Source organism: Salvelinus alpinus, chromosome 31, assembly GCF_045679555.1.
Source record: "Salvelinus alpinus chromosome 31, SLU_Salpinus.1, whole genome shotgun sequence".
Taxonomy (NCBI): Eukaryota; Metazoa; Chordata; class Actinopteri; order Salmoniformes; family Salmonidae; genus Salvelinus; species Salvelinus alpinus.
Window position 1 is genome coordinate 28,915,622 of NC_092116.1, and position 26,198 is coordinate 28,941,819.

At 41.7% G+C, this 26,198-nt stretch overlaps 1 protein-coding gene across 8 annotated transcripts in view; it reads left to right on the plus strand.

Moving 5' to 3' along the window:
* The first annotated feature begins 4,379 nt into the window (after positions 1 to 4,379).
* The window catches only part of mark2b (MAP/microtubule affinity-regulating kinase 2b), a 132,852-nt gene continuing 111,033 nt past the window's right edge, over positions 4,380 to 26,198 (plus strand). For 2 of the 8 annotated variants that reach the window (XM_071378508.1, XM_071378512.1), the window contains exon 1: positions 4,380 to 5,706. In XM_071378508.1, the coding sequence (XP_071234609.1) occupies positions 5,653 to 5,706 (54 nt within the window). In that variant the 5' untranslated portion in view covers positions 4,380 to 5,652. The remainder of the gene's footprint in view (positions 5,707 to 26,198) is intronic. The other 6 variants (XM_071378510.1, XM_071378511.1, XM_071378509.1 and 3 more) reach the window with 6 other exon arrangements.

The following is a 26,198-nucleotide window of genomic DNA, read 5'->3' on the forward strand; positions in this document are numbered from 1 at the left end:
GTGAGTAGGTAGCTATATGAAAGCTGTGGTATCTTGGCTATGGGTGGGTAGGTAGCTATATGACAGCTGTGGTATCTTGTCTATGGGTAGGTAGGTAGCTATATGAAAGCTGTGGTATCTTAGCTATGGGTGAGTAGGTAGCTATATGAAAGCTGTGGTATCTTGGCTATGGGTGGGTAGGTAGCTATATGAAAGCTGTGGTATCTTAGCTATGGGTGAGTAGGTAGCTATATGAAAGCTGTGGTATCTTAGCTATGGGTGGGTAGGTAGCTATATGAAAGCTGTGGTATCTTAGCTAAGGGTGAGTAGGTAGCTATATGAAAGCTGTGGTATCTTAGCTATGGGTGAGTAGGTAGCTATATGAAAGCTGTGGTATATTAGCTATGGGTGGGTAGGTAGCTATATGAAAGCTGTGGTATCTTGGCTATGGGTGAGTAGGTAGCTATATGAAAGCTGTGGTATCTTGGCTATGGGTGAGTAGGTAGCTATATGAAATCTGTGGTATCTTGGCTATGGGTGAGTAGGTAGCTATATGAAAGCTGTGGTATCTTGGCTATGGGTGGGTAGGTAGCTATATGAAAGCTGTGGTATCTTGGCTATGGGTGAGTAGGTAGCTATATGAAAGCTGTGGTATCTTGGCTATGGGTAGGTAGGTAGCTATATGAAAGCTGTGGTATCTTGGCTATGGGTGAGTAGGTAGCTATATGAAAGCTGTGGTATCTTAGCTAAGGGTGAGTAGGTAGCTATATGAAAGCTGTGGTATCTTGGCTATGGGTAGGTAGGTAGCTATATGAAAGCTGTGGTATCTTGGCTATGGGTGAGTAGGTAGCTATATGAAAGCTGTGGTATCTTGGCTATGGGTAGGTAGGTAGCTATATGAAAGCTGTGGTATCTTAGCTAAGGGTGAGTAGGTAGCTATATGAAAGCTGTGGTATCTTGGCTATGGGTGGGTAGCTATATGAAAGCTGTGGTATCTTAGCTATGGGTGAGTAGGTAGCTATATGAAACCTGTGGTATCTTGGCTATGGGTGAGTAGGTAGCTATATGAAAGCTGTGGTATCTTAGCTATGGGTGGGTAGCTATATGAAAGCTGTGGTATCTTGGCTATGGGTGAGTAGGTAGCTATATGAAAGCTGTGGTATCTTGGCTATGGGTGGGTAGGTAGCTATATGAAAGCTGTGGTATCTTAGCTATGGGTGAGTAGGTAGCTATATGAAACCTGTGGTATCTTGGCTATGGGTGAGTAGGTAGCTATATGAAAGCTGTGGTATCTTGGCTATGGGTGAGTAGGTAGCTATATGAAAGCTGTGGTATCTTAGCTATGGGTGAGTAGGTAGCTATATGAAAGCTGTGGTATCTTAGCTATGGGTGGGTAGGTAGCTATATGAAAGCTGTGGTATCTTAGCTATGGGTGAGTAGGTAGCTATATGAAAGCTGTGGTATCTTAGCTATGGGTGAGTAGGTAGCTATATGAAAGCTGTGGTATCTTAGCTATGGGTGAGTAGGTAGCTATATGAAAGCTGTGGTATCTTGGCTATGGGTGGGTAGGTAGCTATATGAAAGCTGTGGTATCTTGGCTATGGGTGAGTAGGTAGCTATATGAAAGCTGTGGTATCTTGGCTATGGGTGGGTAGGTAGCTATATGAAAGCTGTGGTATCTTAGCTATGGGTGAGTAGGTAGCTATATGAAAGCTGTGGTATCTTGGCTATGGGTAGGTAGCCAAATGACAGCTGTGGTATCTTAGCTATGGGTGGGTAGCTATATGAAAGCTGTGGTATCTTGGCTATGGGTGGGTAGGTAGCTATATGACAGCTGTGGTATCTTGGCTATGGGTGGGTAGGTAGCTATATGAAAGCTGTGGTATCTTGGCTATGGGTGAGTAGGTACCTATATGAAAGCTGTGGTATCTTAGCTATGGGTGAGTAGGTAGCTATATGAAAGCTGTGGTATCTTAGCTATATGAAAGCTGTGGTATCTTGGCTATGGGTGGGTAGGTAGCTATATGAAAGCTGTGGTATCTTGGCTATGGGTGAGTAGGTAGCTATATGAAAGCTGTGGTATCTTAGTTATGGGTGGGTAGGTAGCTATATGAAAGCTGTGGTATCTTAGCTATGGGTGAGTAGGTAGCTATATGAAAGCTGTGGTATCTTGGCTATGGGTAGGTAGCTATATGACAGCTGTGGTATCTTGGCTATGGGTGGGTAGGTAGCTATATGAAAGCTGTGGTATCTTGGCTATGGGTGAGTAGGTAGCTATATGAAAGCTGTGGTATCTTGGCTATGGGTGGGTAGGTAGCTATATGAAAGCTGTGGTATCTTAGCTATGGGTGAGTAGGTAGCTATATGAAAGCTGTGGTATCTTGGCTATGGGTGAGTAGGTAGCTATATGAAAGCTGTGGTATCTTGGCTATGGGTGAGTAGGTAGCTATATGAAACCTGTGGTATCTTGGCTATGGGTGAGTAGGTAGCTATATGAAAGCTGTGGTATCTTAGCTATGGGTGGGTAGCTATATGAAAGCTGTGGTATCTTGGCTATGGGTGAGTAGGTAGCTGTGAGTAGGTAGCTATATGAAAGCTGTGGTATCTTGGCTATGGGTGGGTAGGTAGCTATATGAAAGCTGTGGTATCTTAGCTATGGGTGAGTAGGTAGCTATATGAAACCTGTGGTATCTTGGCTATGGGTGAGTAGGTAGCTATATGAAAGCTGTGGTATCTTAGCTATGGGTGAGTAGGTAGCTATATGAAAAATGTGGTATCTTGGCTATGGGTGGGTAGGTAGCTATATGAAAGCTGTGGTATCTTAGCTATGGGTGAGTAGGTAGCTATATGAAAGCTGTGGTATCTTAGCTATGGGTGAGTAGGTAGCTATATGAAAGCTGTGGTATCTTGGCTATGGGTAGGTAGCCAAATGACAGCTGTGGTATCTTAGCTATGGGTGGGTAGCTATATGAAAGCTGTGGTATCTTGGCTATGGGTGGGTAGGTAGCTATATGACAGCTGTGGTATCTTGGCTATGGGTGGGTAGGTAGCTATATGAAAGCTGTGGTATCTTGGCTATGGGTGAGTAGGTAGCTATATGAAAGCTGTGGTATCTTAGCTATGGGTGAGTAGGTAGCTATATGAAAGCTGTGGTATCTTGGCTATGGGTGGGTAGGTAGCTATATGAAAGCTGTGGTATCTTAGCTATGGGTGAGTAGGTAGCTATATGAAAGCTGTGGTATCTTGGCTATGGGTGAGTAGGTAGCTATATGAAAGCTGTGGTATCTTGGCTATGGGTGGGTAGGTAGCTATATGAAAGCTGTGGTATCTTGGCTATGGGTGGGTAGGTAGCTATATGAAAGCTGTGGTATCTTGGCTATGGGTGAGTAGGTAGCTATATGAAAGCTGTGGTATCTTAGTTATGGGTGGGTAGGTAGCTATATGAAAGCTGTGGTATCTTAGCTATGGGTGAGTAGGTAGCTATATGAAAGCTGTGGTATCTTGGCTATGGGTAGGTAGCTATATGACAGCTGTGGTATCTTGGCTATGGGTGGGTAGGTAGCTATATGAAAGCTGTGGTATCTTGGCTATGGGTGAGTAGGTAGCTATATGAAAGCTGTGGTATCTTAGTTATGGGTGGGTAGGTAGCTATATGAAAGCTGTGGTATCTTAGTTATGGGTAGGTAGGTAGCTATATGAAAGCTGTGGTATCTTAGCTATGGGTAGGTAGCTATATGAAAGCTGTGGTATCTTAGCTATGGGTAGGTAGCTATATTTTGAAGAGAACCTACAGCAATCCACTCTTCCTTATAAATCAGACTTTGATTATTGGTATACAGTCTGAAACGAGGCACTGCAAAAGGAAAGTTTCCTTACAAGCCAGAATGTGGAATACAATTACATTTAGACTCTACCGGTTATCTGTGTGGTTGGTCCTTCAGATGAAATTTAAAACAATCTACAGGACAGTATTATTTACTTGACTTTTTAGAGTGCATGTACTGAAGTAGACATTTCTATCACCTGGCACATATGTAAAAACACCTGCAAGATATTGGTTAGTATGCATGGTTCGCAGAGTAAGTAAAAGTATAATTTTATTCAACATTCATGACAGATCAGGGATGTTAAGGTTTATTTCTATGTAAATGTGCGTTGCCTACACAATTGAATATTCTGGTTGCAGCTGTATCCAACACCTGTACGGTGTATACTTTCCGTAATGTACCGAGTTTACCCGAAGTCAGAGAGCGCCCCCCCTTCCTCCAGTCGTGGTTCAAGCGGCCATGTTCGCTCGGTCGTCACTTGTAACCACAGCCACAAAGTCATCAATTCTGGCTAAACCCCGCCCATTTCTACAATTCATCTTCTTAAAATCCCATTTTAAACCTAACGTTAACCCTAGCCTGAACCACACTGCTAACCTTATGCAAACCTTAAATTTAAGACCAAAAAACAAATGTTTGTTATACATTTTTATGATAGCCATTTTGACATTGTGGCTGTGATAACTAGTAACAACCTGTTCGCTCGGGCTTTTTCCGGTATCGGGCTCGATTGTGTGCATAGGCTCCATTTGCTAGTGCCACTCGGGCGCAGCTCACTCGCTCGCTCGTTGACACGCAAAAACACTGTTGCCAATTTAATCGATTTTACAACTTGAGGATTTCTTCAGCCGCTCTCACGGAAATAAACACCGTATGCAGGGATCGGACAGCGCAGGGCTGCAGTGCAGCATTTGAAACGACCGTATTCAAATCACGCAATCGGGAAGAGATTTCCGTGGATTTTAAATTTTGGAGAATGTTCAGTTGCTAGCTAGCTGGCTCCAGCTCGAAAGCACAAATCCACAAGTATACATGGGCTAATCAACAGTTTTGATTTCCTTGCTAGCTAGCACACTAACGTTTTAATAGGCACGGTGGTGGTTTAGTTACCCGGGTATTGGAGAATAACGTCGAGTTTCTATTTTTATAATCAACGGTGCTGGCTAGCTATTCCGAAAGCTTTATTTATATATATAACGTTATATACGTCAACGAAGGTCAGGGTTCGAGCGTGGGTCTAACTTGGCCTGAAGTTGAAGTCCTCGGATTTTATTTTAACACTTCCATAACGTTACCTGTGAGATTTCCGCTAACGTTAGTTGTCATTGAATGAAAACCGAGCTAACTAGGTTATTAGCTAGCTGGCTGTAGCCTTGACACTGCACTGATAACTTTCGCTTAGAATGTGTGCTTCCTCAATCGTAGCCACTACTAGCCGAGGTTAATGTGTATTTTTTGGGGGACTTTGCATTTATTAATGCTTACTGTAGCTAACTAGACAACTCATAGCTAACGTTAATGCTGGTGGCTAGCCATCTGAGACATATTTGCTAGCTTGTGTTGCCGGCAGAAATAGTATTACCCAGTGAGTTCAAACGGTTGAACTCTGGACCCCCCTATTTTCCACGCCTGTGTTGACATGGGAAACATACTTGTACGCTAGCTGTCTGGCTAGCTAATTTAGCGGCTAATGAAGGAATCAACTTGTTGATCACACAGCGTGTGTGTCTAACACAGCTAGCTAGTAGACGGTGGTTTTACCACTGCTAGCTAAATGAAAACAAGATCCTGAAACTATTTTTATTCGTCTTCCCCTCTACACTTATTTTCTACAACATCCCTGAAAATGTCGGCCAGGACGCCATTGTTGGCCGTCATTGAAAATTCGTCAGGTGGCCAGGTAAGATTTTTGCTAATGCTAGCTATCTACCCAGAACAATCGGTGTTAAACTGTCTAACTAAATGTTTTCTTGTCAACTAACATTAGCTAGAAAACTATCCTCTCCAGCTAACGTCACACACAGTAGTTTGTTTCTTTATGTTCCTTGCTTGGCAATGAACTGCGTGTGACCAGCACTGTGTGAGTGCCGTTCTGTGACTAGCCAAGCCAACTGGCATTGATCCAGACTGATTGTTTTGGCTATGTAAACTTGTTTTATTTTACCATCAACTGAGTAATCAAACTAAATTGGTTTTAAACTCCTACACTCACTCATTATGGTGTTCCCAACCTGAAACCCAATTGAGGTTTCTGTTTAGATTGTCATGTCATTTCCTTCCTACCTAGCTATATATATATATTTATCATTGTCATTTCATGTCCTTTTGTACTGGCACAGAAATAGAATAACAAACTAGACTAGTATGTGGACACCCCTTCAAATTTAGTAGATTTTGATATTTCAGTCATACCTTTTGCTGACAGGTGTATAAAATCGAGCACACAGCCATGCAATCTCCATAGACAAACATTGACAGTAGAATGGCCTTACTGAAGAGCTCTTTGACTTTCAACGTGGCACCGTTATAGGATGCCGTCGTTCCAACAAGTCAGTTTGTCAAATTTCTGTCCTGCTAGAGCTGCCCCGGTCATCTGTAAGTGCTGTTATTATGAAGTGGAAGCGTCTAGGAGCAACAGCTGCGAAGTGGTAGACCACACAAGCTCACAGAACGGGACCACAGAGTGCTGGAGCATGTAACGTCCTTGATTACAATACTCACTACCGAGTTCCAAACTGCCTCTGGGAGCAACGTCAGCACAATAACTATTAGTTGGGAGCTTCATAAAACTTGTTTTCACGGTTTGGGCAAGGCCCCATAGGAAAACACAGCATTATAATGACATTCTAGATGATTCTGTGCTTCCAATTGTTTGGGGGAGGCTCTTTCCTGTTTCAGCATGAAAATACCCCCGTGCACAAAGCGAGGTCCATACACTAATGGTTTGTCGAGATCAGTGTGGAAGACTTGACTGGCCTGCACAGCCCTGACCTCAACCCCATCAAACATCTTTGGGATAAATCTGAATGCTCTTGTGGCTGAATGGAAGCAAGTCCCCCACATCAAGCCTTCCCAGAAGAGGTGGTTGCTGTTATAGTTACAAAGAGTAGACCAACTCCATATTAATGCCCATGATTTTGGAGTGAGATCTTCGAGCATTTGTCCACATACTTTTAGTCATGTAGTGTATGTAATTCTAGTTCTATGGGTATTGGTATGTCATTGTATATTCCATATTGTTTCGGTGAAACTCTTAATTATAGGAATACTGTGTTGTAAACCTCCTAGCTAGGCGTACCTGTTTACTTTGTGATTATTGTCCTAGACTGTTGATCATGACTGAATATTGATCTTTACAACTAATGTTCCAACTGACCAAACCCCATTTTAGCTAGCTATCTGTCATAATCAAATTACAGTATGTTCATGTATTATTATTATTATAGGTTGTCATAACAACACACCGAGCTACTTTCAGTTGGCATTGACAGTTGTCTGTTTTTTCTGTGCCTTCCAGTTCCCCTGGCTGTGTGTTCAGAGGCTAGTTTAAACCAGTAAGCTGGGTCATATTCATCAGTGTACACCATTTTCAAAACGTTTTTTTTTTTCCTAATGGAAAAGGGGAAGTCCAGAAGGATTCCTCCCTGTTTTCAGTCTGTTTCTTCTGTTTGGTGCCTGATGAATACTACCCTGGTCCTTGGATTTCTGCTTCTGGTGTTGTGGGGACTTGCCCTGTTGTGATGTCACTCCCTCCCACTGGCCCACCTGGCTCAGGTGACTCGAGCTGCAGAGAACACTGGCTGCCTGGGCTGGAAATGGCACGAAGCTGCATTGTCAGCTCAGCCGATGAACTCACTCAACACGAGCGCTCACAGGTTCAAATTCCATCCAGGAAGGAAGGAGATTTTGAATTTGAGCCGTCGGTTGGCCACGTCTGAAACAAACCACACATCATTTTAGTATGGAAGGGACAGCCATGTCCTCAATATTACAGGCTCTGTCCCAATGCCCACTGTATTTCCTATATAATGTACTATATTTCCTATACAATGTACTATATTTCCTATGTACTGCTTTTGTGCAGGGTTGATAAGACTTTTGCCAAGTAGTGCACCATATATCAAATCACATTTTATTGGTCACATACACGTGTTTAGAAGATGTTATTGCGAGTGTAGCGAAATGCTTGTCTTTCTAGCTCCAACAGTGCAGTAATATCTAACAATTTCACAATACACACAAATTCTTAATTCCTTTCCTTCACTTTAGATATCTAAATTCTTTGGACGAGCGATGTTGGCGGGTGCCTTTTGGGACGTAACCAGGAAGTTGGGCTGATGGTGGTGGGGTCATGGAGGGGTTTAGCACGCTAGAATCAGGCTTTCTTTAGTAGCTATACAAACAGATGAACAGTGTGTGTCACTGGTTCTCTCATCGTTTCCGGGCGACGTGATTTGTCATTTAATCATAGCACTCAGTGATTGGCTTGGCATCCAGGGTGTGTTACACAAAAAACAGGTCATGTCTTCCTGGGTGGAATTTGAACGTGTGTGTGTGTCGCTCTTTCCGTCTGTGTGTGTGTGTATTGATTGATGTAGGTGCGATGACTAGCACAAAGGTAAAGTGAATGCAGATGTCTGTAAAGGTCGAAGTCCGAATAGTGAAACCCATATCAGCGTCTTAGTGTCATGACCAAACTAAGCTTGTTTTCTCAGGGCAGCCATTGATAGCAATTGGTGGTGGTGGGAGGGGGGCAGCCTGAATAGCAGAGTAAACACACATAGTTTCAGTCTCAAATGGCACCCTATTCCTTATATAGGGCACTACGTTTTGACCAGAGCATTGTGGGCCTTGCTCTAAAGTAGTGCTCTAAAGTAGTGCTCTATCGGGGGGGTCGTGTTAACGTAGAATTCTGCGTTTTTCATGAGAACAAAATATATACAATTCTCAAGATACTGTATCTTGCTTAGTTTTGTACACGCAGAACATAAAAAGCTTTGTTTTGTAAATGCGGAACCTAAAATGCTTGGTTTTGTATTTCACGCTCGCCATCGGATTAATTTTGTGCTTCAGTTCCACTGATCTACTCGGATGACAGTTCACGAAAAGGGCATGACTGATGTGTCGTGACTTTTCTCTGCTACTTTTCTCAGTGTAGCCTCCAAAAAATACCTTTTTTACTTATAAAACGCAGGTTAAAATGGTTTAAAACGCAGGTTGAAATGGTTTAAAACGCAGGTTAAAATGGTTTAAAACGCAGGTTTTTTAGTTGATGGTTTGTTTTGAAAATGCAGATTGCTGAACTGTAACGTGACCCCTGGCTCTATATAGGGAATAGGGTCCCATTTGGGACACGGGCTGTCTATACAAGTGAGTGATTCTAGCCAATCATGTCTGAGGAAAATGATGCAATGTTTTAAGCTTTGTATCAGGCTGCATAATGGGTTCCCCCCCTCATACACACTTGGGGTTATTCTCTTTCTGGCTGTGGTCTCTATTTAGAGATGGCCCTCTGAGCTCACAGGTCGGACACACTGGAGCCCTGCAGTGTGACACATGCTATGACATCGTGTCACACAGGGTACTAAGTGTCAGCACCTGGTGTACGGTGCATTCAGAAAGTATTCAGACCCCTCCCCCTTTTTCCCCACATTTTGTTACGTTACAGCCTTATTCTAAAAGTATTTTTTCCCCCTCATCAGTCTACACACAATGACAAAGTGAAAAAGAAAAAAAGATAAAAATTGCAATTGATTACTTTTAAGTGTAGAGTGCTGGCCGCTAGACTAACCAATCAAAACAGTTGTTTGCTGACGTAGGCTTATTGAGTGACATGAGAGAACTGCTGATGCACAACCATGTTTAGAAATTGTACTGTGCTAACACACACACACACACACACACACTGAACAGTCAGTTCAGGCTCCGACTGAGTAAAAACAGGTGTTTTTAATTTTATTTATTTATCCATCCCTGCTTTACAGTGTGTGTGTGTGTGTGTTAGGGATGGACATCTGACATTATTTCACCATTTTTAATAATATTTTTGTATGTGTATATAGTAAAAAAATAAATAAAAAAAAACATGCCTTTGACTCTAATCAGAATGACGCAAATGCACATGGCAGAGGTTGACAACAGAAAGAGAAGTCAGATTTTTCACCATGATAGAACAAATTCTGTTACCAGAAGTGTTTTGCATTGTTCTGTGTCAGGTCTTGTTGAAACTGTTCGGTGCAAGCCTGTAATTGCTTTTTGAAGTGGGGGGAAATAATGTACCCTTCTTATAAAAAAACTTTTTATTGTCGAAATAGGTCTCCCCCCCCAACAATGAACAAGCATTTGAATACTAACCTCAGTTTGATATCTGGATATTTTATTAACTGTGCCCATCCCTACTGTGAGTCTTCATGTCCATTCGTGCCCTTTCACCTACAAACCCAGTTTAGGGCTAACCCTGACCCCTCCACAGCATCACATAACACACGGGCTAGGGGCTGTAGTGAGTCTGCTTGGGAAACACTTCACATCAGATGACATGACGCTGGCTTGTAATACACCCTTCGCTAAGCCACGGCCCTGAAGTTTCAGCAACCAATCGCAGTGCTCCAATGGATAGCAGCTGTCGTTGGGTCGGATGAGCTCACATTTAAATCGCTTGAAGGGCAATGTGGAAATACAGCGTTTATTAAAAAAATACATGTTTAACAGTATTACATGGTTAACAGTATTACATGGTTAACAGTATTACATGGTTAACAGTATTACATGGTTAACAGTATTACATGGTTAACAGTATTACATGGTTAACAGTATTACATGGTTAACAGTATTACATGGTTAACAGTATTACATGGTTAACAGTATTACATGGTTAACAGTATTACATGGTTAACAGTATTACATGGTTAACAGTATTACATGGTTAACAGTATTACATGGTTAACAGTATTACATGGTTAACAGTATTACATGGTTAACAGTATTACATGTTTAACAGTATTACATGGTTAACAGTATTACATGGTTAACAGTATTACATGGTTAACAGTATTACATGGTTAACAGTATTACATGGTTAACAGTATTACATGGTTAACAGTATTACATGGTTAACAGTATTACATGGTTAACAGTATTACATGGTTAACAGTATTACATGGTTAACAGTATTACATGGTTAACAGTATTACATGGTTAACAGTATTACATGGTTAACAGTTCTTTCTACTGTGATTCCTGAAATACAGAGCCTGTTGCTGGAGTCATTTTTTAATCTGAAATTATACTTTTGTTAGCTAGCTCTGTCTGCTAACGCTGGCTAGCTAGCCACTTAGTAGAACTTATTTCCTCAATGTATATTAGGTAGTTAAGTTAGCAATGACCACGTTTACATGCGCACACTATTCCGGGTATTAGCTCATATGCCACTTAAGGTCTTATTCAGGATAAGCTTTGTACATGTACCTTTGATATCCCGCTCACGAGTATCCCTGTGTCATTAATAAATGTATTATTCCAAATTTGAAATTCATATGGGTTAAATTAAATAGTAAATGAAGTATGGACACTGAGTATAGACCTATAACCTCTCACATGGGGGCGGCAGGGTAGCCTCGTGGTTAGAGTGTAGGGGTGGCAGGTAGCCTAGTGGTTAGAGTGTAGGGGTGACAGGTAGCCTAGTGGTTAGAGTGTAGGGGTGGCAGGTAGCCTAGTGGTTAGAGTGTAGGGGTGGCAGGTAGCCTAGTGGTTAGAGTGTAGGGGTGGCAGGTAGCCTCGTGGTTAGAGTGTAGGGGTGGCAGGTAGCCTAGTGGTTAGAGTGTAGGGGTGGCAGGTAGCCTAGTGGTTAGAGTGTAGGGGTGGCAGGTAGCCTCGTGGTTAGAGTGTAGGGGTGGCAGGTAGCCTAGTGGTTAGAGTGTAGGGGTGGCAGGTAGCCTAGTGGTTAGAGTGTAGGGGTGGCAGGTAGCCTAGTGGTTAGAGTGTAGGGGTGGCAGGGTAGCCTAGTGGTTAGAGTGTAGGGGTGGCAGGGTAGCCTAGTGGTTAGAGTGTAGGGGTGGCAGGGTAGCCTAGTGGTTAGAGTGTAGGGGTGGCAGGGTAGCCTAGTGGTTAGAGTGTAGGGGTGGCAGGTAGCCTAGTGGTTAGAGTGTAGGGGTGGCAGGTAGCCTAGTGGTTAGAGTGTAGGGGTGGCAGGTAGCCTAGTGGTTAGAGTGTTGGACTAGTAACTGAAAGGTTGCAAGATCGAGCTGACAAGGTAAAAATCTGCCCCTGAACAAGGCAGTTAACCCACTGTTCCCCGGTAGGCCGTCATTGTAAATAAGAACTTGTTCTTAACTGACTTGCCTAGTTAAATGAAGGTAAAATAAAGGTAAAATAAAAAAAACATGTAGAGTTATGTAATATTAACTCATGCAGAATTATGCATTTTTTGCAGTAAAATGATACAACCGATGTTAATTTTTGTCTTGGTAACAGGAGTGGCAATTATTTATTTCAGCGTCTCTTGAGAAAATGTGACTACGTGTGTAATGTGTTATCTTCAACACTTGTTTTGCAAGCAAGTATTTTCCACTGTTCCTAGGCTGTCATTGAAAATAAGAATTTGTTCTTAACTGACTTGCCTAGTTAAATAAAGGTAAAATACAATTTCAACCACATAACACTTCACAGTTGGTCTCGTTTTATCAGAGAAAACTTTTTATTTCCTTAAAACTGGTCAAACTGATGACATTATGCCGTTTTTGCACTGGACTTCCCACTTGTGTTTTCTCCCCGGTCCCTAAACGAAACAGACAACTGGACTTATCTTCCCACTGTTGTGTTTTCTCCCCGGTCCCTAAACGAAACAGACAACTGGACTTATCTTTCCACTGTTGTGGTTTCTCCCCGGTCCCTAAACGAAACAGACAACTGGACTTATCTTCCCACTGTTGTGTTTTCTCCCCGGTCCCTAAACGAAACAGACAACTGGACTTATCTTCCCACTGTTGTGTTTTCTCCCCGGTCCCTAAACGAAACAGACAACTTAACCAGAGTTAACTAGATTACTAATGCGTTGGTTCTATTGATGGAAGACATTTATTCTGATGAGCACTACTTTATTTAGCCATCTAGGACAACAAGCTATGACACAAGATAAGCTGCATGTATCTAACTATAGTAACTATTGAGTATCCCAGAATAATAACGGGATATTGGTGTTGTAACCATGGTCACTGTTATCAATACAACTCCCATCAGCTGTCGACATCATTCAGGATCCAATTTGAGAGCACTAGTTAGCTCCAAAAGTGGTGGTGGTTTTGACTGCATGCTGACAGTGAATTCAGAGCCATATTCAGTGGCTAGCTACTCTACAAAACACAATTTTCCCAGATTTCCATGAAGTAATTGTAATGACAGTCCACCACAACATACGCCAAAGTTTCCTGATTAGCAAGGGGTAGGGCTGTGTTTTTAAATTCATTGTGTATTAGGAACTGTTTTGAGATCCTTGTGAGATGATTTCTCCAGTGGTTGAATTGGGTTTCTGGGGGAAAATGTTTGTTGTAACCGTAAGAGGGGGTGACAAGTCAAATAATAGGACTAAGTCTGTTATTTGTTTGGCATTTTGTTTGTATGTTTACTTATTCTAATATGAGACACAATGGCCAGACTCGAGCAAAGGTTTTCAAACAGAAATGGTAATCGAGACCTACTCCCTATTGGGGGTAAAGAAATATACAGTTTATTCAGACCCCTTCCATTTTTCAACATTTTGTTACGTTAAAGCCTTATTCCAAAAAATTGATTAAATATTCTTGACCCCTAATCAATCTACAGCTTAACACAATAATCCATAATGACAAAGTGGAAAGGCACACCTGGCATCATTCCCATGGTGATGGCAACATTATGCCGTGGGGATGTTTTTCAGCAGCAGGGACTGGGAGACTAGTCAGGATTGAGGGAAAGATGAACGGAGCAAAGTACAGAGAAATCCTTGATAATCTGCTTCAGAGCGCTCAGGACCTCAGACTGGGGTGAAGATTCACCTTCCAACAGGACAACGACCCTAAGCACACAGCCAAGACAACGCAGGAGTAGCTTCGGGACAAGTCTCTGTCCTTGAGTGGCCCAGACAGAGCCTGGACTTGAACCCGATTTGTCATTTCTGGAGGGACCTGAAAATAGCTGTGCAGCGACGCTCCCCATCCCACCTGACAGCGCTTGAAAGGATCTGCAGAGAAGAATGGGAGACACTTTGTAGCGTCATATCCAAGAAGAATCACGACTTTAATCACTGCCAAAGGTGCTTCAACAAAGTACTGAGTAAAGGGTCTGAATACTTTTTTATAAAAAATAAAAAAATAAATTTACAAAAATGTCTTAACCTGTTTTTGCTTTGTCATTATGGGGTATTGTGTGTGTAGGTTGAGGGGGGAACAATTTAATCAATTTTAGAATAAGGCTGTAATGTAACAAAATGAGGAAAAAGTCAGGGGGTCTGAATACTTTCTGAAAGCACTATAAAACTCAACTCTGCAGCTTCCTAGTCTGCTTTGGCTAGGACAGACACACACACACAGCCACATGTATTTATTCACAAACAGACAATATTCATTTTAAATAGCGCTTTTCATTACAATTAGAATCTAAGTCGCTTCAAAATCCACAAACAATTTAACAAAACAAATGTAGGAATCTGGCAGATCTTGGGCGATTGGTTTGCCACAGCTTTGGATGATAAGCAGTTCAGAAAGGTAGTATTGATCTTGAGAGGGCGTGTAGATGGTACCGCCAGGCGGGAAAGTCCAGACATCAGATAGACGAGCCACGGAGCTCTTTATCGGGCACCTCGTCGTCTTCGATGCTCACAGCTCACAGCTCAGGTAGGCTGGATCGTCCACTACTGAAATGTAGCACCCACCTGAGTGATGCTTCGGCGACTGGAGAAGCATCAGTAAGATCGGCACACCTGGGGAGTGGTTCAGAAAAGCTCCCTACAAGGCGAGCCTCTGCATCCCCTCACGCTGCAGTCCACTTCCCTTTAGGAACTGGGGCAGGGGGCCCAAAAGCCTTGAATAGAACGGACATCCCCATTCAAGTTGGTAACGATGTCATAATGGGTGGACTGGTGGCCATAGCGACTGTACCCATAGGAGCAAAATTGGTGCTTACATTTTGTGCTGTGGTTTGTTGACTCAACTGACATCATAAATGACATTCCATTGCATGAGCCACATCAGTTAACATTATACATCAGGGATCCCCTCCCTGGCAAACCCTCGACCCAGGGACCACTGTCATACATTAGCAAAAATAAATAAAAATGAATCCCAATGTCTTGTTTTATCATCAGGTGAATGATAATGGCAAGGAAAAATTATCAACAATGAATAGATTTGGTAGCTTGTTTTTTTTCTCCATCATTTTCACCTCTCTACATTATAATTGGAAGAGGAAGTGTAAACTGGAACAGCCTATTAGCTAGAAGGCTAACTGTAAACACGTTTTCACTGAGAGCAGCTGTTGAGCTGGTTAAACAAAGGTGTTTATTTCCAAGTCAAAAAAGCTTACCAGCAGCACTTGTCACAATGGATACCTGGTGCTTTTTCAAAGCCTGTCAGATACTGATACTCAACCAGGAGTTGAGATTTAATTTGACATCATTAAAGATGCAGTACCGTCGCGGACCCCTAGGTGGCTTCGGACCCCTGGTTGAGTACTCTGACCTGTTCTACATTACCATGGTGACCCAATGCCAGGCAGCCATTGCAAGTGTACCCATGACTTTACCATTCAAATTGCCAGTGTTAGAGGTTCCAATCCCTTTCTATTCATTCTATTTCTATGTGCTGCTGCTGCATTGTGGGGTGTGTTACCAAGACGACAGAATACTAATTTGCTTGTTTTTTTAGCAAGGAGCAACAAAGTTTAAAACACATTAAGAGTCAACCTCTCGATTTGCCCGGCCGTCCCGTCTCCAGTCAGCTGTTCTATTTTTATAGTTATGACTTATTTTGTTTTCTTGATCAAATCAAATGTTTTTTTGTCACGTGTGCCAAATACAACAGGTAGACCTTACAGTGAAATTATTACTTACAAGCCCTTAACCAACAATGCAGTTTTAAGAAAAATACCATAAATAATTGTGCCAGCCCTAGAATCATGGACATTTTCTGCACGTTTTCATTTTCTGTTGCAAAGCGTTTTGCTACGGTCTGCACTAATGAATAGGACCCAGCCCTTGTCGTCTGTTGTGCAAAGCATTGTGTTATTGTTCAGCACAGAATGACCTCTGGTCTAGAAGGTTGTAACAGCAAGGTGTGTTCCTTTTAACTGTCAGTCTTTCGAAAGGGCTGCCAAGTCCAGTTACCTGTCTGTCTTACATGTCTGTTTTCTCCTGTATAGTTAATCAGCTATTCCAAAGGTCAGTTTTCTCTGAGCGGCCGTGGTGTTCCCCACTTGTGACAGTCAGGAAGGAGGGATAATAAAAATCCATCTTTAAGACATTACAATGTCTATAAAACGCTTACGTAGGGTTCAACTTTTAGTTGATAAAGATTGCGTGCCAAATGGCATCGCACATTATCTCACCCTATATAGGGCACTACTTTTGACCAGGGCGGCAGGCCAGTAACCAAAATGACGCAGGTTCGAATCCTCGAGCCGACTAGGTGAAAAATCTGTGCCCTTGGGCTCCTGTAAGTCGGTCTGGTTATACACCTAGATTGCATGCTAGCTGGCAGCTACAAACTCTGGCTTAAGTGTGTGTGTGTGTGTGTGTGAGAGAGAGAGATAGAGAGAGAACTGGCCTTCCCAGTTGAGCTGTGTGTTGCCCTTAATTGTGTGTTGGATTAGTTTGAAGTTTTACTGTCACATGATGCACCAGTTAAAGTGGATGAAATGGATGTGTTCCAACCATCTACACACAATACCCCCATAATGACATCACAATACCCCATAATGACATCACAGTACCCCCATAATGACATCACAATATCCCCATAATGACACCACAATACCCCCATAATGACAAAGTCAAAACATGTTTTTAGAAATGTTAGCACATTTTATTAAAAGTTAAATACAGAAATATCTAATTTACATAAGTATTCACACCCTGGAGTCAATACTTTGTAGAAGCACCTTTGGCAGCGATTACAGCTGTGAGTCTTTCTGGGTAAATCTCAAAGAGCTTTCCATACCTGGATTATTTTCAAAATTCTTCAAGCTCTATCAAATTGGTTGTTGATCATTGCTCGACAACCATTTTCCGGTCTTGCCATAGATTTTCAAAACTAACTTGGCAACTCGGGAACATTCAATGTCTTCTTGGTAAACAACTCCAGTGTAGAGTTGGCCTTGTGTTTTAGGTTATTGTCCTGCTGAAAGTGAATTCATCTCCCAGTGTCTGTTGGAAAGCAGACTGAACCAGGTTTTCCTCCTAGGATTTTGTCTGTGCTTAGCACCATTTAAAAATATATATATTTTATCATCCTGAAAACTCCCCAGTCCTTAACGATTACAAGCATACCCATCACATGATACAGCTACCGCCATGCTTGAAAATATGGAGAGTGGTACTCAGTAATGTGTTGTATTGGATTTTCCCCAAACATAACACTTTGTATTCAGGACAAAAAGTTAATTGCGTTGCACATTTTTTTTCATTATTACTTTACTGCCTTGTGTCAAACAGGATGCATGTTTCTGAATATTTTTTATTCTGTACCAGCTTCCTTTTCACTCTGTCAATTAGGTTAGTATTGTGGAGTAACTACACTGTTGTTGATCCATCCTCAGTTTTCTCCTATTATAGCCATTAAAGCTGTAGCTGTTTTAAAGTCAGCATTGGCCTCATGGTGAAATCCCTGACTAGTTTCCTTTCTCCCCGGCCACTGAGTTAGGAAGGACGCCTGTATCTTAGTAGCGACTGGGTATATTGCTTTACCATCCAAAGTGTAATTAATAACTTCACCATGCTCAAAGGAATATTCAATGTCTGCTTTTGATTATTTATTTTTTCCCATCAACCAATAGGTGCCCTTCTTTGCGAGGCATTGGAAAACCTCCCTTTTCTTTGGGGTTGAGCCTGTTTGACATTCACTGCTCGACTGAGGGACCTTCTTCTTTTTTTAAGATAATTGTATGTGTGGGGTACAGATATGAGGTAGTCATTCAAAAACCATTACTGCACACAGAGTGAGTCCATACAACTTTATATGACTTGAACATTTTTACTCTTGAACTTATTTAGGCTTCACATAACAAAGGGTTTGAATTCATTTTTAATTCATTTGTAAAAATGTCCACTGACATGGGGTATGTGTGTGTGTGTGTGTAGGCCAGTGACTCAAATCTAAATTGAATACATTTTTTAAATTCAGGCTCTAACACGAACACAACAAAATGTGGAAAAAGTCAAGGAGTGTAAATACTTTCTGAAGACACTAAGTTTTGTGTGTGTGTGTCTGAGTAAGTGTGTGGCAGGGTTTTCATTAGCCATTAATAGCTGTGTTTTGGCCGATTTAACAAAACAAAAATGAAGAGCCAATTTTTAAACTAAATTGTCTAGGAGGGAAAAAAATTCCCATTTGCAAAATAATTATTTTCAGCCTATTCGCTGATAGAAATACCAGTCGCTGTAAATACATTTGATCACTCATGCTTATTGGTCTGTAGGGCAATTTTGCATAATTTAGTGGAATGAAATAGTTTATTTTCATTAGTCGTTATGTTTATCACGTGTACAGATACAGAAGCTATGTTGTTAAAGTCTGTCAGATGGCACGAGAGCTTCTGCTTCTCATTGTTGCTGGAGTGAACCGTGTTTTTAGAAACCCCAATCATTGCATAACAATTCTAATTCGCATGTTTAAAAAAAACAACAACAAAAAACACTTCTGTTGGCCACGATTTATTTTTTTAAATAGTTATTTTTATTTCTCAAGTGGTAATTGAAGTACGCTTCCCATTCACCCTCAAGTGCATAAGGGCCGCAGTAGACAGGCTTCAGCACGTCACACCTCACTTTGCAATGAACTGGAGGCACTATGCATTTTGAAAACACAGCCTATCCTTAAAGGGTAGTAGCTATGTAGGTAGAAACATAGCCACGTGTAACATGTCTATACTAATGCAAATCCATATCAAAAGTTCTAATGCAAAGTTACACCTCACTTGTTATTTTTTTTTGGGGGGGGGGGGGGGGGTATTACATAAAACAGATCAGAATGCCTAAAGGCGTATTTTTCCGGGGTGTGATGTACTATGGAGGACCAAGCCAGCCAATCCCCTAGACATACTTCACAGAGAGTATTCCGGCAAGTCAGTTGAGAACACATTCTTATTTACAAGGACGGCCTAGGAACAGTGGGTTAAGTGCCTTGTTCAGGGGCAGAACGACAGAGTTTTACCTTGCGAGCTCAGGGATTCGATCTAGCAACCTATGGGTTACTGGCCCAGCGTGTCTAACCACTAGGCTACCTGTCACCCCAAACAAAACAAAAACAGGAGAACAGATAAGGTAGTACACAATTAGAGCAGGTATGATTTTTCTCTTTCGTTTGAGCCCACGTCACAAAGTCTGAATAGCCTGAGGTGTACCTAACATAGCATACGAAATCTGTAGCACAGAGGAGGTCCTCCATATGACCTTGAGAAATAGTGCATTGTGGGTAGTGTAGACGTTTAACTTGGAAATAAGTGTGTAAATATGTAACGACTTTCTTTTGTACTGATAGGTAACCAGATTGTGACTGCAACAAGTTACTGAGTCGTGCTTCCTACTAGAGGTCTTCACGGATCTACCCGATTACCTGGGATCTGGCCGGATCATATCACTAATTTTGTAGTTAACCCTCGGATCCTGGGTCAGATCCCGCTCGGTAACCACGGAACTCGGATCTGTGTGAAAATATGTGAAATACCGACCGGCTCCGTATTTTGGAAGAGTTTTACACACACAAAAAAAAAAAGGTATTCTCTTAAATGACTGTCAGAGGGGTCCCCCTTTCATCAAGCCAAATGTGTCAATCTAATTTTGACAAAACGGTCTATTCGCTTTATGAAAATGAGCCACTGCACGTGATTCAGGGTAGAATAGGCTACTTGATTTGGGACAGGAGGAGGAAGCAGCAGAATAGAGGGATAGAGCCCCTAGTCTATATAAAGTGAGATTCTGAAACCTGTCGTTTATTTGCTGATGTGAAGAAGAAACTGAGTAAAAGATTCCGTACAGGGAGGGGGGAAAAATGACAGGCAACTCATCTGTATTTGCCTCATTTATGTACATTGTGGATACGGAGGGGGAAAATGTTGCCTATATTTTCAAGACCTGAGCTATTTAATTGAATTGCTTGATTTATTTAGGCCCCCCATACACAACTGGGGGTCTGTATCCGGACCCAGAACGGGGTCAATACACACAGTCCCGACTACAAAAACAAAACAACAATTTTTTTTTTGGGGGGGGTGACTCGGTTGGGTTTGGATGCCTCGTATCATTTAAACACACAAGACTTGGAACATTTTGTAGAATTGCAGGAGATTAGCATTAAAACAGCAAAAAAAAATGCTTGATGTTGCTAGAAGTGGTGTTGGAGGGCAAGTAGGAGGCACTCTTTCCTCTGGTCTAAATTAATAGGGTGCCGTCTTTCTGGTGGGACGTTAAAAAGGTGTCTTGACTCTCTGTGGTCACTAAAGATCCCATGGGACTTATTGTAGGAGTAGGGGGTGTTAACCCCGGTGTCCTGGCTAAAGTTCCAAGCTGTCCCTCATAACATCATGGACACCTAATCATCCCCAGCTTCCAATTGGCTCATTCATCCCCCTTCCTCTGCCCTGTAACTATCCCCCAGGGTCATTGCTGTAAATGAGAATGTGTTCTCAGTCAACTTATCTGGTAAAATCAGGGTAAACAAATATATTAGTTAGGCTTGGCCTATTTAGTAGGCTATTTTCTTTTCTTTAGTTAACGAAGTGTTATTTTAAACATTGAATGACTTGAGTCAAGTGTGATATTCTGTTAGGTCCTGATCTGGCTATGCCATATGGCTGTTAGGTCCTGATCTGGCTATGCCATATGGCTGTTAGGTCCTGATCTGGCTATGCCATATGGCTGTTAGGTCCTGATCTGGCTAGGCCATATGGCTGTTAGGTCCTGATCTGGCTATGGCTGTGGGCTACACTAGTTAATTTAGCAGACAAGATTTGCTTAGAATTCCATGGCATTATTTTTAGATTATTTTATAGTATGAAGAATACAATTGAACATAGCTGAATAAAATGAGATTTTCTGCCATCGATTTCCGAGGGACCGCACACATGATCGGTTAACAAAGAAACAGGTGTTCCTATATGCTTAATTAAGTTATTTATGTGACTTTAGTTCTTCAAACTTTGGGCTATAATGTTTTGATATTTATACATTCTAAGGCTGCATGATGCGAATCTCATGCAACTTTTTTCTGATCATCATAATAGGCATGAGCTCTGCTTTGTTTCTTGTACAGACTGTACACACTTCATCAGTCTCTCATTCACAATTTGTCAAGCACTTGATAATATTCTCACCAGACCTCGAATTTCCCGGTGACATCCCCCTTGTGTTAAAAAAAATTTAATAATCCATTCCTTTTGCAGCCAAAGGGGCCGTTGTGCCCTTGGGCTGAATATAATAATAATAATTCCCTTCTCCCGGCTGTCAATAGCCGTGCTCTGAAGCACCTCACTCACATGGCTATCTCAGATATATCAGTTCTTATTAGCCAATGCCCATCATGTGATCGGGTCCTTCTCACAGGCATCTCCGCTCCGAAGTAAGCTACAAGTGAAGACAGACACGTCCGGGACGCACTGCTCACGTCCTTCTTATCAAATTCCGAGGCGCATATTGAAGACTGTCATGGTCAAAACATGTTGATGCAACAGTAGCTAAGGTGGGGAGAAGTCTGTCCATAATAAAGCGCTGCTGTACCTTCTTAACACTATCAACAAGGCAGGTCCTACAGGCCCTAGTTTTGTCACACCTGGACTACTGTTAAGTCGTGTGGTCAGGTGCCACAGAGGGACCTAGGAAATTTACAATTGGCTCAAACCAGGGGCAGCACGGCTGGCCCTTGGATGTACACAGAGAGCTAATATTAATAACATGCATGTCAATCTCTCCTGGCTCAAAGTGGAGGAGAGATTGACTTCATCACTACTTGTATTTGTGAGAGGTATTGACATGTTGAATGCACCGAGCTGTCTGTCTAAACTATTGGCACACAGCTCAGACACCCGTGCATACCCCTCAATGCATGCCACCAGAGGTCTCTGCACAGTCCCCAAGTCCAGAACAGACGATGAAAGGAGCACAGTACTACATAGAGCCATGACTACATGGAACTCTATTCCACATCAGGTAACTGATGCAGCAGTAGAATCAGATAAAAAAAATCTGGTAAAAATACACGTTATGGAACAGCGGGCACTATGAAGAGACACACACAAAGGCACAGATATATGCATACACACACGATAACATGGATTTTGTGTTGTAGAGAAGGGGCCCGAGAGCACACAATGTGTTGTGAAATCTGTTGTGAATGTATTGTAATGTTTAAAACATATATATATATAACTGCCTTAATTTTGCTGGACCCAGGAAGAGTAGCTGCTGTCTTGGCAGTAGCTAATGGGGATCCATAATAAATACAAATAGATATAAATTGTGGATGTAACTGCAGGTTATGAGACAAACCACACATCACTAACGCTGGTATTGGTCAGCATGTAATGCATGAATGGGTATAAGAAATGTCAGGACAACATCTCTCTTTAATAATGAATATGTTGTTAACATGAAATATATATAAACATTTAAAAAAATATATAATAATAATTCTTGGCTGCTTCACTACAGGTGTTGTATGTTCTGTTAATATTAATTACCATAATCTACATGTGATTTCTGTCATTCTGAGCACTGTGGTTGGATCGCCCTAATGGGTTACTCATCCAATGCATATGGGTCTGGTACATTTCTCAAATGGCTGTTCAATCAAAGTACTGCCGGTCAAATGTACAGCGCCACATTTTCCCAACGGGGGGGTGTGTGTGTGTGTGTGAAAGGCGCATATACATGTTAACTTCTCTAGGGTATGTGGGACGGTAGCGTCAGTGAAATTGCAGGGCGCCAAATTCAAAACAACAGAAATCTCATAATTAAAATTCCTCAAACATACAAGCATTATACACCACTTTAAAGATAAACCTCTCGTTAATCCAACCAAAGTATCTGATTTCAAAACGGATTTACGTCGAAAGCACACCTTGCGATTATGTTAGGTCAGTACATAGCCACAGAAATACACAGCCATTTTTCCAGCCAAAGAGAGAAGTAACAAAAAGCAGAAATAGAGTTAAAATGAATCACTAACCTTTGATGATCTTCATCAGATGACACTCATAGGACTTCATGTTACACAATACATATTTATATCCCAAAATCTGAGTTTAGGCTGGACGCTACTGTCTCACTTGGCCAAAAGCCAGCGAAAATGCAGCGCGCCAAATTTGAATTAATTACTATAAAAATCTAACTTTCATTAAATCATAACATGAAAGATACCATATTAAAGCTACACGTGTTGTGAATCCAGCCAACATGTCAGAATTCAAATAGGCTTTTCGGCGAAAGCATGCGATGCTATTATCTGAGCATAGCACCCATAGTAAACAAAAGAGAGAGAACATTTCAACCCTGCAGGCGCGACACAAAACGCAGAAATAAAAATATAATTCATGCTTTACCTTTGACGAGCTTCTGTTGTTGGCACTCCAATATGTCCCATAAATATCACAAATGTTTTTTTTGTTCGTTTAATTCCGTCGATATATATCCAAAATGTCCATTTATTTGGCGCGTTTGATCCAGAAAAACACAGGTTCCGACTTGTGCAACGTGACGACAAAATATCTCAAAGGTTACCTGTAATACAACTTTAGGTATTTTTTAAAGTAAATAATCGATCAAATTGAAGACGGGATGATCTGTGTTCAATACAGGAAGAAAACAAACTCAAGCATGCTTTCTGGTCTTGCGCCTCTATCAAACAGTACACATGAAGTGACACTTTTTCAAGATGGCCGTACTTCTTCATTACACAAAGGAATAACCTCAACCAATTTCTAAAGACAGGTGACATCCAGTGGAAGCGGTAGGAACTGCCAGCAAGTCCCTTAGAAATCTGGATTCCCAATGAAAACTCATTGAAAACAGGGTGACCTCAAACAAAAAAAATCTGAATGGTTTGTCCTCGGGGTTTCGCCTGCTACATAAGTTCTGTTATACTCACAGACATGATTCAAACAGTTTTAGAAACTTCAGAGTGTTTTCTATCCAAATCTACTAATAATATGCATATCTTATCTTCTGGGGATGAGTAGCTGGCAGTTTAATTTGGGCATGCTTTTCATCCAAAATTCCGAATGCTGCCCCCTACCCTAGAGAAGATAACAGGGCTGAAAAGTGACTGTTAGCAGGACGATACTAGTGGTAATATATACATGTTAACAGGAGCAATACTGAATAGTAGCAGGATAAATAGATACTAATGGTAATATATACATGTTAACAGGAGTAATACTGACTAGTAGCAGGATAAATAGATACTAATGGTAATCAATGAACAGCAGTGTAGTGGTAATACATCTAATTAATAATCATATTAGCAGCAGTGTAGGTGTGATGGGGTGTGTGTGTGTGTGTGTCTCTGAGTGGGAAGAGACCTGTGGATGAGCATAGAGTCAGTGTGGATAGTCTTATGGTCAGGGGACATCTGAGCCTTGATACGCCGGTACGGTCTGCCAGACGGAAGCACGGAGAGCAGTCCATGTCTCGGATGGCAGGAGTCTCAGACACCACCTGGCATGTACGTCCTATAGGTGTGTGTCCTGTGTATGTTGGGTTGGGGTGTGAGAGGGGGAAAAGGACTTGGCTGCTTTCTCGTTTCTAGTGTATTTCTGTGTTTTCTCCTAACATTTCTGCTTCGTAGGATCCCCCCCCCCTCCATCTCCCTCTCGGGTCATTTCATGACACTTCAAATGGTTCTGGAAACGTTTCTGTAGTTAGAAACGGACAAGATAAACACTCAATAAAAAATATTTTGTTGAAATATAAATTAAAGTGAATTGATTGCATCCAAAATGGCCGTTTTGATTTTTTTTAAATAGAATTCATATAATATTCAATAATTGTAATACCTAACAGCTGATTTGGACGAAAACTATTTCTAACAATGAGTACGACATGAGGAATCTAAAGGGGTCAAAAGCCATCCACGGACCTCCAACACCCCAACCAAACAACAAGTATATAGTGTCCGTTCTCTATGTTTGACATGTAATATGGAGCTGTCGCTTGGAGTATTGTTTCTTCCTATGTAATGTATTCTCAGTGAATTTGGTGATGGTGTTTTCACCCTGTTCAGAGAAATTTGTAATTGAAGTTGTTGGGTTTATGTCCCATCCTGCATCCTGATATGACCAGGTTCTGAACACTAGGTCAGCCGTCATTGTAAATAAGAATTTGTTCTTAAATGACTTGCCTAGTTAAAAAAAACTATATATAAAGGTTCTGACCACTAGATGGTGCTGTTCATGCTATAAGGTGATTCTTTATTTAAATAACCCCCCTGTTGTTAACGAGCTCATAGTTTCACACACTTCAACGCAAATGCATTCTCCCTTGACAAGTACCAACACAAACCCTTTACTCTAGGGAGTTAGTATAACACACACACACATCCCTGTCCATGAGCGAGAGCGTATGAGTGTGTGTAGGTGGACATTTTATTTTTAGTTCACCCTACTCATGGCTGACTTTCTCTGTGTGCAATAGCGTCTAAGTAAAATATATACGGAGTACAGGTGTCTGTGTGTGCTTGACAGAATATCTTGCATCCATCTCCCATCATTGAATACAAAGATAGAGGTGGAAGAGAAGGGATTGAGTAGAGGTGGTGGAAGAGAAGGGATTGAGTAGAGGTGGTGGAAGAGAAGGGATTGAGTAGAGGTGGTGGAAGAGAAGGGATTGAGTAGAGGTGGTGGAAGAGAAGGGATTGAGTAGAGGTGGTGGAAGAGAAGGGATTGAGTAGAGGTGGTGGAAGAGAAGGGATTGAGTAGAGGTGGTGGAAGAGAAGGGATTGAGTAGAGGTGGTGGAAGAGAAGGGATTGAGTAGAGGTGGTGGAAGAAGGGATTGAGTAGAGGTGGTGGAAGAAGGGATTGAGTAGAGGTGGTGGAAGAAGGGATTGAGTAGAGGTGGTGGAAGAAGGGATTGAGTAGAGGTGGTGGAAGAAGGGATTGAGTAGAGGTGGTGGAAGAAGGGATTGAGTAGAGGTGGTGGAAGAGAAGGGATTGAGTAG